Genomic DNA, 19471 nt, shown 5'->3' with positions numbered 1-19471 from the left:
CAATAATCAGTTTCTATCAGTCCATCTGATTTTACCCCAGGGGTCGCAGGCAATCCAAATAGATGTGCCTCAGGTATTTAAAATGTTTGATCTCATTTTGCTAAACCTGTATATTTTAATGTATGATGTTTAAATAAGAAAAACTGAATGACTTTACCATTCTAATTTGTTTAATAGCCTTTGTGCACTGTGCACAAAGAATGGGCCCAACAGTTTGGTCTCCTCCTTAACTCTTCCTGCAGGTGTCAGTAGAGAGCTGGTTTGGGCCGTGCTGGGCGTGGAAACTAGGCCCGAAAGGTTGCATCCCTCAAGACAATGCCCACAAATGCCTACACGTTGACAACAAAATAAATATACCCAAAAAAAAACGCTGAAGTGACTCACAGTTTGCCAGAAACGCGCGCTTCCTCATGTTGTGACTTTGTTTTCCGACAAGGGCTGGGCTGCATCATTCAGGGGCTCGTGTTACTCGCAGGACGAATTCCCAGAAATCTGCAAGATGTCAGTCCCTGGCCCCAGTCCCAGGAGCTCTGCGGCAGCGGCTCCGGCTGAACTGTGAGCCTTGGGTCATCCGAGCACTTCCCGGGCCTCTGAACGCTTTCCAAGCCACCAGAAAGTCACCACAGTCATCTGCGTGGTTTGGACACCACAGAATTATATCTCCCCTCCTGGAGAGCTTTACTTTCTCCACTCATATCGCCGGCTGCAGAGTGGTGAAACGCAAGCTGCGGGACAGGTTGTCTTTCAGCCTTGTTTGTGCACAGCTGAAAGCTGATCTGAAAATATTTAATGCTATGTACTGTATATGTTTGTACATTATGTAATGTATACAGTTACTTAGTAACTATATGTGGACTTGTAGTAATAATAATAATAATTGCTTACACTTATATAGCTCTTTTCTGGACACTCCACTCAAAGCGCTTTACAGGTAATGGGGACTCCCCTCCATCACCCCCAGTGTGCAGCCCCACCTGGATGATGCGACGGCAGCCATAGTGCGCCAGAATGCTCACCACACAGCAGCTCTCAGTGGGGAGGAGAGCAGAGTAATGAAGCCAATTCGTAGAGGGAGATTATTAGGAGGCCATGATTCGTAAGGGCCAATGGGAAATTTGGCCAGGACGCCGGAGTAACACTCCTATTCTTTTCGAGAAACGTCCTGGGAGTTTTAATAACCACAAAGTCAGGACCTCGGTTTTACATCTCATCCGAAGGACGACGCATTTTTTACAGCATAGTGTCCCCCTCACTATACTGGGGCATTAGGACCCACACAGACCACAGGGTGAGCGCCCCCTACTGACCCCACTAAGACCTGTTCCAGCAGCAACCTTAGCTTTCCCAGGTCGTCTCCCATCCAGGCTCACACCTGCACTTTATAGCTGGGATTTCAAATGATTCTGACTAATTTTGGAGTCATAAGAACATATTTAACTCCGTTTTAGACCGAGCATCATATCTGCATCTAGAGAATTGTCACAGATTAACCTTTTTAGTTTTTTTAAATTCATTTTCAAGTTCATACACCATCCATCATTAAAGAGCAATAAGATGAAGAGAACAAAAACGATCACTGTGGAAGGAAATGGTATCCAATATCATAAAGATACAGACAGAGATCTCCATCCCCAATCGCCTTCCAGCTCTCTAGTTACAGCCGTCCTGTCTCCTCTTCAGTCAACCTCCCCATCCAGCATAACTCCCCTCCTCCCTTAGTTTGTAGAGGGATGTTTGCAAACATTAAGATTTACATGGGTAGGTAATTTACGCCGTGTCTTTTATGGATAGCAATTTTCTGCCTCATGGTTGCCTTCTACTAAAAGAGGTTTTTCTTCAAATTAATGCACAGTCCTCTGCCTCAAGTATCTGTATTTATATTCCCGAGGCTGTGCTTATTCCTTACTGTATACATAGGAAGTGGTTTTGACATGTACTGTATATATACTGTATAAGAAGAAAAATTTGGATATTTGAAATGGCCCTATCTTTTGTGGTGTGTATATTGTTTAATTTTTGATCACCCAGTGGACAGTCTCGTTTTTTATTTGTGCTTTGCCTGTACGCCATCTTTGTTCACACTGAATGTTTTGTCAGCTGGTACGCCTTGCACACCAGCTAGTCTTAACAGCAGATAAAAGAGCAGACGAAGTTCAAACCTTTTCGTTTCCCTCAGAGTGATTCTGTGTCTTTCAGCGACTTCATATATCATGTCCGTGGCCATACACTCTGAAAAGGTTTGTTTATTCTTAAACACGGAAAGTCATTTTTTCAAACCAGGCAGCAAATTGAAAATTAGCTTATGCAGTTCAGTAATTCATAATCGGCTTCTTGTGCAAGAAAGATTATTTTTGATGATTCAAGTGCTGCTTGTGTGATTCTGACATGCATATTAAGCTCTTGAAGGCATTATGTTTTAATTACCCTTCTCCTTAACGAGGGAGCTGTTTAAGTAATGATCTCATTTCTGCTCAGCAGTGCTCTCCTCTGCCCAGTCTGGAGGCTCAGACAGTGCTTCATTCTCAAACCCCATCTGCTTCTTTCACAGAGTTTCAATCCCTTTCACTGTTTAATTCCTCCAATTAGCAAGCCTTTCAATTCTGTCTTCAATTAGGGTAATTGTACTGTTTAACAATCGCTGGGCAAGGTTTTTAGCGTGACTTGGCAGCTCTTGCACATTGTTGTTGTTGTTTTAGAATGATTTATTTGTAACTACAGAAGACGCCAACTGCAATGTTGCTCTGTGTTTCAGATGTGCCTTGTAGCTGCTTTGGGAGCCTGTGTTATCTCCCACTGCAGTCAGTCAACACATCTCCACCCCTCCGTAAATACAGTTCAGCTTTAAATCTCAGCCCTGCAGGTTTGAGGGCACTACTGTATTACTGGTCTTGGAGTCCTCTATGTCTAGCATGTCACATATTGCATGAAGCTACCACTTACCCGACTTACGGTCTTCCTGCTCAGGCACTGTTAAAGTGTGAGAGTTTAAGTAAAAAAAATTATATTAGGAAATTATTCTTTGGGTGGAAATACACAATATCCAATAATATAAAAAAGTGCTGTTTGATTTCAGTGGGGGAGAAGACGAGTGAATTTGTTGGGAATCAAGCAGGGAAACAAGTCACGTATTCTTATTACTGTCCAGTTTTTCTCAGTTTTGAATGAACCAGCTTAACATCATCCGTATGCTAAATTCTGCCGAAAAAGGGAAAATGCATTTATAAATATAACTTTTTAATGAAAGTTCATGTTTGAACTATTGTAGATGTTGCCATCGACACACCCCTTGATGTCTGAATGGTAGATGTCAGAGTTATCTTTGATTAGCTGATAAAAAAAAAGTCTTTATGTGTGAAAATGAAGTAGTGTGCTTCAGGCAGCCCTTGAGCTTCAGCATTGCCCTTGACCCTCTCTGGTTTCACCTGCTCGCTCCAAAGGGCCCTGTTTTCAATCGGCGCTCTTGGTCAGGACTCTTGAGACGTGCTACAGAGCAGAGAGTGACTTCTCAGTTACTTCTGATCTTGTGGCTCAGAGAAGCTGGGCTAAAGAGAGTCCGGCCCTGCTGTGTACTTATCTCGGGGTTGCGCACAACTGGTGATGCAAAGAGTCGATCCACTGTTCTGTTAACCCATTTGCCAAAAACTGCCAGTGAAAAAAGTTACATGGTATTATGTTACTTTCTTAAAGCAGAGAGCTCACTCTTAAAGAGTGAGCGCTTATAGCAGAGTGCTACATAAACATGTAGCCCTGGATATAAGCCAAAGTTTAAGATGATTTCTGCATTCTACAGACTTGCGCTTGTGCATTGATTTCACCACAGTTTTACAGTGCTGACTTATGCCTAAAACAGGACAAAGCACTATCTTTTACCTGGCCTAGACTCACTGCTTCAGCGCTTGTCCAGCCCTGTACAAGCAGGAGCTATTTAACCCTCCTATCCAAAGTCATCCGGGAGCTGGGGAGGGGCTCTCAGTGCAGTGTGGGCTTATTTGTATTCCTGCTTTTCATTCGCAGGGTCTCTCTGTACTAACTGACCTGATGAGGGCGCTGTCAGTGTGGATGCAGGGGCTATGGGTAGCAGGACAGAGTAGGGGGAGTTTTTTCCACAAGCTTGTTGGAGTCTTCACTCTAACGCTTCCCTGCAAGCACCGTAAGAGATACTTGAAATGTCAGTCCTACTGCAGCTGATAAATTAGGAGTGTGTGTACAAAGGAAGTTCTTATCGTGGAAGGCTAATTGCCTGTGTGTAGATTAGGTAAAAACATAAAGGATGTCAACATTTGAAGCTGAAATTGTAGACGTGGGTAATGGTTGCTTCTTTGTTCGGTGTGTCAGGACACTTGTGGGTTGAAGGAACACTACCATTGCTTCAGGAAAGCAGATTGCAAAGAATGAGACAGAGACTTCGTAGGAGAAAAGATAAATCGGGTATCAGCAGAGAACAGATGGCGGTATTTTAAAGATTTTGTTTAAAGCACAGAACGCAAGTAAGACAGTCTCTTAATTGATTAACCCTTTTTCTCTTAAGACAGTTTTTGTCGAAAAATATACTGTAGAGCAAAAGATAGCACTTCAAAAGAATATAATCAATTTCTGAAAAGAATGAATTGCTGGCATACTGGAAAAAGCACGTTAGAATGGCCAAGATGTATTTGAAAAGAATGTTGCTACAGAGAAAAGAGGCCATAACATGTTTTTTTTTTGTATTACAATAACAAAAGTACTGTAGAGGATGAAGTAAATGATTCCTGCTATGGAATGGGAAATGCTTCAATGATTAAAGGGGACAAAAAAGATGTATTGAAAGAGCTTTTCACTCAAATGTTTACCAAGCGAGAAATCAACAGCAAGCCTCAGGCAGAGGAAAAGCAAAGTTCTGTATTAAATTATGTGAGCAAAGAGAAGAGAAAAATATTACAGGTACTAAAAACGCACCGGATAATCTCCAAAATCTGCTGGCATTCTGCCAGCTGTAATTAAGGAAACCCGATGTTTATGAAGTCATTAATGAAACTCTTCCAGCAGTCAATCAAGACGAGGGCTGTGCCAACAGATGAGTAAAGAATAATATAACACCAGTGGTCCATCCATAAGAGGGAGGCAAAGCTGACATAACTAATTACAGTACCTGATAAATCTGTCATATGTAAGGTTATGAAAAATGATATTTAGAACTCTATTTGAGGGCTGTCTTTATGGCAACAGGATAATGTGCATAGACAGTGTAATTACATCCTTGGATCAATTAGCTTCTACCAAACTACATGATCCAAATGGCTCTCTCTACTTCATAAGCTTTCTTATCTTATGTTCAGCAGTCTCTCCTTATACCCTTCCCAGGAAAAGTACATTAGGGACTCCAGTCCACTGGATGTTAAGGATATCTGATTTTCCTGTTCTTCAGAACAATGTGATAAAAGTCTCTTTATAAAATTACAGTTACAGTTTATATTATTTTCCTTTGGAACTTTTTCCTTTTCCTCACATTATCGGCAAGAGTAAATACTTTTCAAGAGAAAAACATACCTATCTCTCCACTTCAATTAAAGATTTATGCCAAGAAGCAAAAAACATAAGTCTAAACAATTGCATTGGTAAGAAATCACATAACTGATTTCTTACAAATCACAAGAATGAACTTCCCATTGTTCCCATTCCCATTGGAAACCAACAATATGACTAAATTACAAAGTGATTTTTTGAGAGCACAACAATGACACATTTGTTTGGCAAAACAGCTGGTAACCACTGGAGTTCAGAATAGAGGTAGGACTGTAAATCCAACACCTTTTGTCTGGTGTCTCTCTCAGCTTTGGTGTACTCATTTTGGTAACAACAGTCTGCTTGTTAAGTATAAGAAGAGATTCAGCAAATTGTCTAATTGCAAAGGGATTTATTTTTTGTCCGTTTGACAGTGACGTCAATGGAATTGCATTTCTAGTTATGGAAAAACAAAAAAATGTTTATTACATTTCCAGAAGGTCAGTACTCTTTTGCATAGTTATGTTTCTGTCCTAAGCGCACATCTGGCGGTGGAAATAGCTGCATATTGCAAGGAAGTGACAAATGAGTTTAGCCAAATCTAAAGTATTTTTAAGTGTAGAATTACATTTGGGGCTCTTCTCAAACTGTGTGCAATTAGGATTTGATGTTTACTGTATATTTATCTTGCATGTTAATAACACCAGTGGTTTCCTTGTGTTTACTTTAAGCGAAAGTAATGAAAGCCATCCGAGTCGGTCCAGATGTGGCAGGTATTGTTCTGCAGATGCTGTGTGCTTCACCTTGCAACTGCGCTTGTACATCCTCAGCTTTATGCCCCCGTCTTGGATGAGAAGTTCAGTCGTGTGCCAAAAGGCGATTACTCCGCTATTGAGACTATCTCGGATACAGGCTTTGGGGAAAATCAGGAGTCCACTTGTTTACAAATACATGCAGAGGGTCTGCGGCCGTTGTGCCTGTGGGCTGTGGAATACACTGCAGTCAGACGTCACGGAAGATATCGTCTTCCCTCGTCTTGCAGGACTTGCCGTAATCCACACTGGCATTTTCTGCAAAAATGTTTGTATTCCAGTCTGAATTCATTTTTTTTTTTTGACGTCTTTGAAAAGCCTCTTTCTTCAATTAAATGCCATCATAAAAATAACCATCATATAATGAAAGATGTTGATCTCAGTCCACTAACACACAGTTTCTCAGCTGGTGGTCTGCAACATGCGAGATAACGGTCCACAGACTGGGACATCTCGGGAAGCCGTTCAGCGAAGGATGAGGGTGAATGTGCAATTGAGCTGCTGGTCATGCGCATTTCTCTTGCCACTCCAAGTGAACAGTTTGAAGGATGATTTTATTGAAACACGGTGTGCTGTTTTCACTCAAGCATCACATTTAAAAAGAGCAGCTGTGATTTATACAGAGCACTCCGCATGTCAGAGTATAGTTCCTGCTATAATTCATTTGAAGTTAGTTGAAGGTATTTTCTGATGAGATTTAAAGATGCATAACAGCCCACACACAAACACACATCGAGTGTTAGTGCTGATGCAGTTTCCGCACTTCAGTCGTGCACACCTCCTCCAGTGTGGGTGGCCAGTGTTTATAAAGATCTCTGAGCAAATTAACGTCTTACATTGTCTATGGAGGAAGCTGGACAATGTGCAGAAATGAACAATGAGGTAGATCTACCAATAGGGCCTTATAACGGTCCTTTTCATAGACGTGGTCTTCTGACTTTACACTTCACTTCATTCTGAATTAGGAGGGTTTTGAATGACAGTTTACTATGGGGTAAGTTTCAGTCATGAGCTGCGGCAGATGGCACGAAGGAGGGTCAATCGGAGTATTTGCTGGATTAGACTTGATGTTGAACAGTGAAACATGGTAACATGGTGGAGCACCCCTTGTCCGAACCAACACTCACTGTGATTGCAGATTTATCCTTGAAATGTAGATGACTATGATATTAATACATTTCTGATTCTTGTGTGCTGCAGTGTCCAGCTGCACAGTGTGAAACAGCAACATTATCCATTTCATATTCAGTGGTAGAAATTCCCTTTGAAATGTTATAGCAGGAGACATTGGGAATATAAAATAGTTTTGCAATTTCATTTCACATCAGATCAGTAAGTCTTTATCAGATGTTCACACAGTCTGGTCAATGGTTCCTCAGTAATCCTATACAGGGCAATAATGCTGCCATTTTTGTGTTGAAAAGGAGAAATGTTTAATTTATGCTTTAATCTCTTGTGGTTTCAGGGCTAATTTAAAAACCAATTCTTTCTCAATGCATTTTAAAATTACTTAAAATAAAATACATTTTTAATTTAACTTAAAGTTAAATTATTGAGTGCTATGGTTAACTATACACATGTATAATACTGTTACAGCTTTAGGTGACTGGGAAGTGTCTCTTAGATTTTAGATGAAGTTTGTGACACCTGGCAGAGTAAACACTTCTAGCTTCTCAGCAAGCATCCCCACTTTGATGTAGGGGAGTCCCCTGATCAAAAACACTTGTGAAGTTGATCTTGGTATACCTAGGTAAGTTTTGGGTTAATGACCGTCAATGAGCAGTCCAGAAATACATCATGTAAGATCACATTTAGACCAGAGAGAGACAAGAAGGTCAGAATAAAAGGACAGGCAAGAATAGAGAGGAGCCAGGAGGAGTTGGAACTTGAAGCTTGAGCCAGGCGAGAGCCCCTACTTCCTGATCATCCAAACAAAACTTGACTGGGGTATCTGAACCTTGCTAGGGAGAGCTTGTTCTTATGTGTTAAGTAACTTGGGCTTCCTTTGTCAAAGATGCCTTGGTTAGTGACATCGTTCATGCTTAGGGTGCATTTTTAGAATAGGGACATATGCTTCCATTTGTTTTGTGGCATCGGGTGCAGAAAGAGAGAGAGATTTAACTGCAGGTTGTATTGCATTTTTTAGAAAGGCAGCTTCTCTCTCTCTTAGCCTCTGTAGGCATCATTATGAGTATAATACTTAGTATAGGTCTGGAGGTTTTCTGGATGATTAAGATGTTAGGCCTCTGAAACGCCTTGTTTGTACACACTGTCCATAGAGTAACTTGTGTGTTGTGATTTGTAGGATAGTGTTCGTCTTGTCCTCGTTAATAAACATTTGTTTAACCAAGCGTGCCTGGATTGTTAATCCTTTCACCAAAGCTGTGCCAGAGAAAGAATTCACGTGCCTCTAATTATACCGTTCACTCAATTCCTGATTTTCTCCTTTTTCGTAACCCTCCACTTGTAACAATACATATACCCACATCCAGTGATGGACTGGCGTCCTGTCCAGGGTGTGTCCTGCATGGTGCGGATATTCTGCCAGGCTCTGGTTCATTTCACATATGGTTATTTAAAATGGATGGGTGGATATATACTGTATAATCTCACAATTCATTAATTGTACGTGGGCCTTGATGATGGTATCAATAAATAAGCAGGCTGTGACATTCTAGACTGCTTCCCCAAGTCCTGCTTGCTGAGGTTGGTTTGAAGGCCTGTTGTTTCAGTAGGAGAGGTAGTCAAGTATCCTGATGCTGCTGGAAATGACACCAGTTCTGGTCTTTTTCTTTCCCTTACCTGTTACACGTGGGAGCTGGGGGTCTGGATATCTCCTGAAACCACTGCTGCTCTACCCTTTGAGGGTGTATGTGTTGGACTAGCTGTCTGCTTTGAGTTGCCCTGATTCCAGTGAAGGCAGTGGTCTTGCCCTGTAAACGGCCTGTGCAGCAGCCCTGTGCTTATACTGTACATGTGTGCGTTTCTTTCTTTGCAGGAATTTACTTGTCAGACCTCACCTACATTGACTCAGCCTATCCCTCCACCGGCAGCATCCTGGAAAACGAGCAGAGGTCCAACCTTATGAACAACATCCTGAGGATAATCTCGGACCTGCAGCGCTCCTGCGAGTATGGTGAGCGGCCCCAGGCCTGTCCGCAGGGGGAGGGGGGGCTCAGGCAGACACTGGTGCACACAGCAGCACAGCGCTCTGTCTGCTCCGGGACAGAAGGTCACACAGGTCTGTTGGCCTCCAGTGGAGGTGAAGGTTGCGCTGAAGAGAGTGGTACACAATGGGGTGTGCAGGCCCACCTTCCAAAAAACAGTAAAATAGTCAATTTTTCCACTAGAAATTAAAACATGAACACATTCAATACAGGAAACTGGTCATCTCTTAATGTTTTGTACCTCAGGCAAAACAAATATTCACAAAAACCAACTTCAAGCCGGACACAGTTTGGACTGTATGAAAATATAACAATTGTAAGTTCTGGTATGGCTATAAATATTTATTAAACATCCACACAACAGACATTCTGTTGACTTTACAGCTGTGGAATTCATCTTTACGTTGTTTTTGGGATTATCTTATTTTATTTATTATTTTATTAGTGGGATTCCGGATTATTTTGGTGAGTGATAAAATGGTCACTTTCATTTTGTTTCCACAGATATACCAGTTTTGCCTCATGTCCAGAAGTATTTGAACTCTGTCCGTTATATCGAAGAGCTGCAGAAGTTTGTAGAGGATGATAACTACAAGTAAGCAACATCGTTTGTACTAGTGGTTTTCTCTTGTACAAGCTAATCATCTAATCAAAGTTAAGAATTACTGCACAAAGCCTTCATCTTTTCAGAGTGAAAATTAAGATCTACTGTCTAAATAGAATGAGGCCATTCCCAACTAAACTGCGTGATCTTTATTAATAACTACTTTCTTTAATATACTACATGTCAAAAGAATCATTGCTCTTTTCATTGTGTTTAAAAAAAATAAAATACAGTGTGCAGATTTTAGATATTAAATCATTTTGATTAGTTCACCGTCATAACCTAAGTTAACAAAATTCTGAGCTATTGGCTGAGTCCAGATGATGAGGTGATTTAAACTACTGAATGTCAAATGTCGAACTGAAAATCAAGAAAGAGAAGCAGAAAAAGGAGAAGAGCCTTTTGCAGTCAGTATGTTGGAGCAGTACCTCAGGTAGACTCACCAGCGGTGAAGTGGATGTCCTCTTCAGCAATGAATCACAGCTTTGTGTGAGCTTCCCGGATGGGTGTCAGCACATGCGGCGCAGATGTGCAGGGCCATGAGTTAATTATGGTGTACAACAGACCAATTGACTGCGAAATCCAGGTGTGATGGCCTGGGGAGCAGGGGGCTGTCCCTACAGACCTCCAGTTGCAGCGATTCTTGGCATCCTGGTTACACAACGCTACATTGATCAAATCCCATCCTCCCTTCCTACAGGCTCAACCAGACACGAGAGCATTCCAGTAGGACAAGACATATCCTCATGCTGCCTGTGTAGTACCAGCATTTTGTTTGAGATACTGTTTGCTTAGGATACCTTACCTGCCAGACTTGAGCCCCAATTAACATATGTGGGATGAGCTATGATGATATATGTCATCTAATGCTCAGTTGCCCGGGATCAGGCAGATGCTTGTCCAGGCTGATGCAGTGGGATGGAACAGAATCACAAAAACACGTTGCATATACTGTACATCTTGTGCAACAGTCTTCAGCATTCACAGGATCCCCTGTTGATTTTCCCTGTTTATGACTAATGTTAATCTGCACAATACGTTGGCCAGTTTTTATTGCTGTTCCATAAAAAATCTATTCATCTTTAACACTTGTTTGTAAAATTGTTGCAGTTTATTTTAGTGTTCACTGATATGATTTTAGATTCAATAATAGCAAAAAAATATTTTTTTAGTTTTTGATGCCAGTTATATAGAAGCTATATAAAACATCTTCTCTAAATGCTGTTTGCATATCTAAATCACAGGATTGACATGGCATTTTCTCAGTCTTTTTAATGGTTTTGTATTTTCTATTAAAAAATGGACGCTTATGATTTGTAGTGTTTTCTGACGCAACTATTTTTTCTCTTAGGCTGTCATTAAAGATAGAGCCGGCCAGTAGCACCCCTCGATCCACAGCCTCCAGGGAAGATCTTGTTGGTGAGACATGAATGCTACTTTTACCCTTTCCTTGCTGTATTCTCCAATGGGTGGGCTGAGTGTATGAAGGCCTCTGCATAATGAAGGGTGTGGAAGAGGCTGGAGCTTTCTTGGCTGGGAGAGGTAGAGAGTGAAAGGGAGACATTCAGTGGCAGGTAATGGATAAATTAGCAATATTGGCTAGTGCTTAACCGTACCGGCTGGGGGAGGGGGACTGGTGCACAGGTTTAGAGAGCAGAAGAGGTGAAGGAGGAATCTTGTGGATTATAGTGCTCATATCTTCACAGACCAGGAGAGGAATGGAGAAATGTGGTACAGTAGCTAAATATAAAGAGATTGCAAGACCGAGAGTGGGGGCATTGGGACACAGGGAGAGACTGATCCATGGTCATAGATTCTTGATTGGAAATTCACTTTGGCACACAAGTCTAATACCCTCTATCTCTAGGGGTATTATACGCTCAGTTATTGCAATAAATGTTTTTGGGAGCAATTATTAAGGATATATTTTCTACATTTATTACATACTCACTTATTCTGGCAAGAGGTGGTTATACTTTCTAGTAGGTTGACTTATATAAGATGAAGAGTGCAAACAGTATTTCTGTGGGGTTCTAACAAGTACTATGAGTGTTCATGGATATAGTCTTAAATCAGTAAATTCACTAGTGGAAATATAACCTCCCACCTGCTAGGAACGTTGCATGAGTATAAGGAAGAGATAGATCATTGTTAAATATTCATAGTTCTTTTAAACATTTTTTGTTTTCTGCTCAATCCGTTTGTGAGTGCCACTGGCACAGAGAGAGGGTGGCAGGACTGATCTCCTCTCTCCCCGGCAGGCCCGGACGCAGCAGCTTCGCCTCAGAGTGGCCGGAGGAGCGCCGTGGCAGAGGGCGCCCTGGCCAAAGTGCCTCCCACGCCTCCCTCGCCGCGCAACCTCATTCCCTACGGTCACAGGAAGTGCCACAGCCTGGGATACAAGTCAGTGAAGCGTCCCCGCCTGTCCATCCTGGCTAACCTGACGTCTTTTTGATTGGAATAGTAATAGTTGCTTACACTTATATACAGTAGCGCTTTTCTGGACACTCCACTCAAAGTGCTTTACAGGTCATGAGGACTCCCCCCCCCACCACCACCAATGTGCCGCCCCACCTGGATGATGCGACAGCAGCCATAGTGCGCCAGAACGCTCACCACATATCAGCTATCAGTGGGGAGGAGAGCAGAGTAATTAAACAAATTCATAGTTGGGGATTATTAGGAGGCCATGATTGGTAAGAGCCAATGGGAAATTTGTCCAGGACACCAGGGATACACCCCTACTCTTTTCAAGAAACGCCCTGGGATTTTTAATAACCACAGAGAGTCAAGACCTTGGACAGCGCTTTTTTACAGTATAATGTCCCCATCACCATACTGGGGCATTAGGACCCACACAGACTGCAGGCCCCACTAACACGTCTTCCAGCAGCAACCTTAGCTTTCCTAGGAGGTCTCCCATCCAGGGACTGGCCAGGATCACACTGCTGAGCTTCAGTAGGTTGCCAGTTTTGGGTTACAGGGTGATCTGTGTTCTAAGTTTGCCTTCAGCTTGACTCTGGAGTTATTGGAGCACGTTCATCTGTTTCAAAGCTTGCTTTAATCAGAATATCTGGCCTATTGACGTGGATAGTAAAGAGAGTTACCTGACTTGAGATCCAGATTAAGCCTTCTTCCAGAATGCCAGTTCACGTGACGCTGTGGGCGCTCTGCAGTGACAGGGAGGATGTTGTGGGGGGGCAGGTGGTATTTCCTTGTCTCCCTCTCTGGTGCGGCGTTTCGTCAGGAGTGAAAGTGGACCTGACGTCTCTGGTTTTTTTTTTCCCCCTCCCAGCTTCATCCACAAAATGAACACGGCGGAGTTTAAGAGCGCCACCTTCCCGAACGCGGGCTCGCGGCACCTGCTGGACGACAGCGTGATGGAGAGCCACACGCCCTCGCGCGGCCAGGCGGAGAGCTCCACGCTGTCCAGCGGGATCTCCCTGGGTGAGCGCCCGTGAGCTCGCCGTGCTGACCCACACTCCAGCCCACGTCTCCCCCGCCTGCCTCACGCACTGAATCCCCGCTGGCAGGAGAGGAGCTCAAAAACAACATCTGTGTGACCTCTTTTTACACGGAGGCATTATCAACGCATCTTAAATAACTCCTGTTACTTAGAATTACACTGCGGGTTGGGTCATCTTCATAGTAACTGAATTGGGAAAACAATTTAAAGAAATTAAAGCCCATCCAATTTAAACAGAAAATGGTAACTCTACCGGCCTACATTAAGTCATGAAATTGTTGAAGCTGGAGAAAATAAAATACACCTGACATTCAAACTGCATACAGTATGACAGTATTCCTTATTTTATCTCTCCATACTATATTTTGATTAGCTCCCTGTTATCTGTAGTTCCTAATGACCTTGTTGTTTACAAAATATTAATTATTTTAAACTACATTCTAAATTCTGTGATGTTTTCTTACTATTGGACTAACTTTGTCTATCCAGTTTAAGTGAAAAAATGGCAAATTCGTTATGAAAAGGGTAATCCAGTTGAACTTTTACTACAGAAAGACATGCTGCAGCCTCAGCTCTGAACCGCATATCTGTCCACGTGGGATTGTACTGCTGATGGAATTCTGTATTGGGTTTAATCCAGCTCCTGCCTGGACTAGAGGAAATGTTTGTAATGAAGTCCATAAATCAATTAATCATTAATACCTGACAGCAATGAACCCTTATAGACCTGACAGACCTAACTGCTTATTTGCATTATAGAGGCTTTAATTGATTTGCCTTTGAAAAGCAGTTTAGTTAAAAAGGGATATCAAATATAAACATTATTATTGTAACTACATGATTATGATGAAGGATGAAGTTCACTTCTGTTTCAAAGTGGGTTGGATTACAGGTGCAGTTTTATAAACTAGGTCTAATCCTTTCCTGTACAGGTAGCAGTGAAGGTTCTGAGCTGAGTGAAGAAATGTCTTGGCCTGCTTTTGAAAGGTAAATGGATGAAGCACCATGTACACACACATGCACACATATACACACACTTGTGTCAACAGCTCTGAGATGATGCCCTGAACAATGCATGACATGCTTTACTTAAAGCAAAAACAAACAAAATGGCACCTGAAAGCCTTGCAAATTTAGTAAAGACTAAGAGACTTTCAAAGACAAACTGAGACTGCTGATTGCCAGTATTAGAGCAAAGTATGTGAGAGATTCAGTTACTTCTATGTGTGTCTTTGTTCCTAAACACATCACTAGTTGCTGCTAGTGGGAGAGTACAGAAATAGTGCCGATAAATTACAAGTAATGTGGTAGAATGTGTTCCATTGCTTGGAAAATGTGACTTATGTTTCTAAGACCCTTATTACAGTTTCTCGTAATTAGAAAATGTTTCTCAGTATTGTTTCATCATCATCATTTTCATTAACTTAATTCCTCAACTTAATTTTATTAACTGAAATTTTTATATTTTTATTTACAAGTAAATAAGTATCATTTTTCTTTTCTGTGACATGCTGGAACATATGCCTTAACAAAACTTCTTTAAAACCAGTGTATAGATGCATTGTTTCAATGGTCCTCACCAACACTCAGAGCTTTAAAATAATACTTTACACTTCTGTTTGTCAAATGAAGTTGGTAAGTGTCGGGCATTTAAAGAGAAAAATAAAATTAGAGCTTTACTGCAGTTTTTTCACAGTTCCCTATTTTCTCTTATCAAAGCCGCAGATAAGGGGTCTAGAATACAGTGTGTGGGTGAAGCACCCCAGTAATGCAGAACTGCAGTTTACCTGGCTTGTTCCTCTATAGGTTCTGTAGTGTGTTGTGTGTGTTCTCTTAAAAACAAATATCCCAAAATCCAACAGGACCCGCTTCTATCACTCCATGGGCCCTGTTACGAGGGTGGCCCGCATTCCTTACCGAGGACACCTGAAACCCAGCAGGTACAGTCCCCACCTGACCCCCCTCCAGCATGGGGGGACGGCTCTTTAGTGTGTCCGTGTTTGATGGGCTGTGATCAGGTGATGGACTCTGCTGTGACCTCCTGTGTGATCCCTTTCTCTAACAATACTTGTAGCTTCCTGCTGTGATAGTGCTGGGTGAACCTCATCAGTCCTTCTAGTTTCCGTCTCACCTCGCCTCTTTCCCTGCAACACGTGGTGTGGGCTCTCACTTCCTACACTCTGGTGGCTAACACCTCCTCCCAGCTGCACAGGCGTCGTCCTGCATCTCTCCCCCGAGACTCTGCTGCTGAATAACGAGGGCGGCTGGGCAAGAGCAAAGAGACCCAGGGTGGCCATCGCTCTGAGCTCAGGAGACGCAGCCCAATGAAGCAGAACACGCCACATAACCAATTCAATCACTTCCAAGTTAATTACAGGCAGACACTGCTTTCTCGTTTACAAACATGTACATCAGTCATCAGTCACACGGCACGTGTTCTGAATATAAATATAGATGAAGGTTAGCTGGGAAACTGAGATTTCAAAACCTAAATCACGGAGATCTCTGTGCTTTTCTAGCAGTCAGTCGAATTTGTATCCCTGAGTCGTGCTGCTGACGTCTTTCTATTCGCAATGTCAGCATGGCTCAGGGACGGAGCAGGGGCGGGAGGGCCTGTTTCCCCCAGGTGCTCGTGCTGAAGTGCCAGCGTTCCCCCTGCTGTCCCGCCTGTCCGGGGTGCTGTGTCCCCCTCCGCTTGCTGACTGTGCTCTCCCCGCAGCTCGGTGGACTCCGAGGAGCTGGCCGTGCACCTGTACCCTGGGGCCGTGACCGTGCAGGGCGTCCTGCGCAGGAAGACACTGCTGAAGGAAGGCAAGAAGCCAACGGTAAGAGTGTGGCGAGGGCCCTCCTGGGCGGCTCTGCCAGGTAGTTCTGTGATGCAGGCGGCGCGGGTTCGAGCTAGCAGGGTCTCCCCAGTGGCGGCACCCGTTTGGCTGAGCCCCACTGAGGTCAGGGCTCTCTCTGCTCTTGGCAAGTGTGGTGACCTATCCCAAACGAGGTTCTTCATCACGGGCTGACAAAAAAACCTACAATCCTACAGAAGGCCCAGCGCTAGGTTCCTCTCTCTGTCTTGAGCTCCAGTTTATACAGTCCCACCGTTAGCCAGAAGTACCCAGAAATAAGAACTTTTCTCCCAGACCTCAGGGCTGCAAATGGTCATAGAGCAGAGTATGCACCAGAATTTCTAAAAGTATAATGCAATTCTGCTCTCACTTTAAGAGGACCATAAAAACAATGAAACAAGTCATTTGTCACTGTGTTATAATTGGCTTGCCTGTTTATATCCATCTTTTGCAGTGGAGAAGTAATTTATTTTTGTAGCTGCTAGTTATTAGATATAGACCAAAGCACATTAGCTCTAAGCATTGATTAAAACCACCCTTGTCCCTTTTGGCTGTTGAGCAGTGGCCAGTTCTTTCTGTTGCTGGTGTTTCAACATCCTGACATGGAAAGTTGGAGTCACTGCCTGGCAAGGGACATCAGCCAGTACCAGTGTGATGGGCACCTCCTTACCCTCCTGCCCTGTGAGAAGTGTCAGTAGAAACTGGCACTCACTGATGAATTTTACAGGCCCATTTGCTGTAGGATTTCATGGCTAAAAGACTTTTATTGCATATCCGTCCCATAAAACAAGCTGTTATTTCTGCTTGCAAGTGATATTTGGGTCTGCTGCGCCTGAAGATTTATCCGGTTCCATTGTCGAGCAAAGAGTGGCACAGCAAGGGACAGACTTGAAAGGCGATGTGTTGTCCTCACTGTGATGGCCAACCCAGGTGGTCTGATATTCACTGACCTGCCATGCCCACGCTATTGGACGCACTGTGTAATTTAACAGTCTGGGCTGTTCACAGCAGGATTGTGTTGTTCACACAAAGCTTCTGTGGAGCCTGATGGCTTAATGACCTACTACAGCAAGTGTCGTTGCTTTTCTTTGTGGATCCTGGAAAATGTTGGATTCAACCTCAGTATTTTTAAGTGGATTATATAATTTTTAATTGTATTTAACTTTAAAGCTTCTTATTTTGGGGGGAAAAAAATAAAAATGTCTTCATCCTCACGTTTTCAGGATAACACGATTTAAAAAATCAGTGTTGGATCACATTTGACTGATGAAAAATGAAAGTGATATAGACAAGCATGCAAAAGTCATACTGATTTTAATGTGTGTTAGGGAAATGTGTATCCTGTGCTAGTAATGTTGTACAGTATATACCTTAGGATATACAACTTTAGGCGAACTGGTCTTCATGCAGAAACATACAATGAAGACAAAGTTTTATTTTAGTGAGTTATATCATGACTAGATTATATGATAATATAATATGAAAATGAAAAAAAAATCATTGTCAACTAGTGTGTATTGTAGAACTCTTCTTTTTGCAAAATACAGTAACAGGATTTATAGTTGACTTCTACAGCATATGTGGAAGTATTGTGTACTGTCCTGCCAGCATGTCTGTGATTAGTGCTCTTTGAGTCTGGGGTTCTGAACATGTCGGTTTATTTCATCATTTCAGGTGGCATCTTGGACAAAGTACTGGGTGGCTCTGTGTGGGACACAGCTCTTCTACTACCCTGCAAAATCTCTGAAGGCAACAGAGAGAAAGCATGTGAGTGTCTCCTGGTCTCCTGACATCATCACAAGTCTTCCTGCTCTCCCATCACTCGCTGCAACACAGCGTCTCTCTGTCCCCACACTCTCTAGCACATTTCTCTCCTGATGTCAGTGGAAAACCACACAATCCTCATGTCGGCAAACATATTTCAACAGGGCGACGCAGAGCTGAGACATCACAGTAAAGGAGAGAGGCACCTCTCTTGCTCTCCAGTGCATTCAAGGAACAAAAACTACTGTATGCGTCCATAGTTCAGATTTATTTTTGTATAGTTTAATGTTCTTCTTTAAAAAGCTTTGTCTTCTGAATTAAACAATTAATTTACCATATCATTCCACGAGGAAAGGAAGTTTGACAGCTGGCCTGAGAATGAGATGAAACCACATGAGAGCTTTCAACAGAAGGCCTAGTGAGGGGGAAACACCCCATCCCCCCCAAATAAAATGGGACAATTAATTAAGGATTGTAATAAGCTGCTATCAAGCATCATGGTACTTTCAAGCATCTGTTTGTACTCACTCCTAATGAAGAGCATTACATCATTATAGTCAGTCACACAATCAACAGAAGTCTACTTTAAGTAATGTTCCAGTTTCCATTCCCAAAGAATGCAACAACATATAAGATTTCCCAGACACATCTGTGTGTGAATAACCACAAACAGTTCACTTTCTGACATGAAACCTGAGGTCAGACACTGCTTCTTTTCAAACACGGATTGATGGGTTGCCATTTAATTAAATGCAGAGCTCCAATTAACTCTTATCAACTTATAGCCATTAAATCAGCAAAGGTTTTCTGCTACAATTAATTTTGCTGGAAACATAATGTTACTTATTATGCTTTTGGATCTCTAAAACTTACCTTGAATGTAGATTAGATCGATTGACGGAGTAACTGGCCAAGTTTCTGCCTTGTCATTCACATTGTGGGCACACAAGCTGGATTCAGGTATACATTGCACTGCAAGGAGACTGATTAAACTGGCACCATGTCTTAGGAAAGTTTCAGAAGTTTTCACAATTGTTCATGGCAAACGGATTCAGTAAAGCCATCTTGACTAGCTGGCTGGAAGAGTGATGCTTTGAAAAATGCATGCTGTCAATTGTATAGCCAGCCCAGTTCACACAGCTTCAAATAGTACAAGACTGTTTCAAGGAAAGTGGTTTGAAAAACAACATAAGCTTTGGCTTAGGAAAACTTCATTAAAGATTCATGTTCTTTTTGTGTTTTCTTTTAAGTCTGTAATGGAAAACAAGCTACGTCTCACACACTTTCATTATGACTATATTAGCTATGTCTTGCAAGGAAGCCTGTTTAGAGCT

The 19471-nt window shown here is 42.4% G+C and overlaps 1 protein-coding gene across 8 annotated transcripts in view; it reads left to right on the top strand.

Moving 5' to 3' along the window:
• The window catches only part of ralgps2 (Ral GEF with PH domain and SH3 binding motif 2), a 110552-nt gene that overhangs the window by 84061 nt on the left and 7020 nt on the right, over nt 1–19471 (top strand). For 7 of the 8 annotated variants that reach the window (XM_015356297.2, XM_006635074.3, XM_069194414.1 and 4 more), the window contains exons 10-18: nt 9292–9429; nt 9965–10055; nt 11416–11483; nt 12326–12467; nt 13360–13511; nt 14463–14517; nt 15393–15470; nt 16250–16355; nt 18048–18140. In XM_015356297.2, the coding sequence (XP_015211783.1) occupies nt 9292–9429; nt 9965–10055; nt 11416–11483; nt 12326–12467; nt 13360–13511; nt 14463–14517; nt 15393–15470; nt 16250–16355; nt 18048–18140 (923 nt within the window). The remainder of the gene's footprint in view (nt 1–9291; nt 9430–9964; nt 10056–11415; nt 11484–12325; nt 12468–13359; nt 13512–14462; nt 14518–15392; nt 15471–16249; nt 16356–18047; nt 18141–19471) is intronic. The other variant, XM_006635075.3, reaches the window with a different exon arrangement.

This window comes from Lepisosteus oculatus, chromosome 9 (genome assembly GCF_040954835.1).
Source record: "Lepisosteus oculatus isolate fLepOcu1 chromosome 9, fLepOcu1.hap2, whole genome shotgun sequence".
NCBI lineage: Eukaryota > Metazoa > Chordata > Actinopteri > Semionotiformes > Lepisosteidae > Lepisosteus > Lepisosteus oculatus.
Note: the sequence above shows the minus strand (reverse complement) of the source record. Positions and strands in the feature narration are given on the sequence as shown.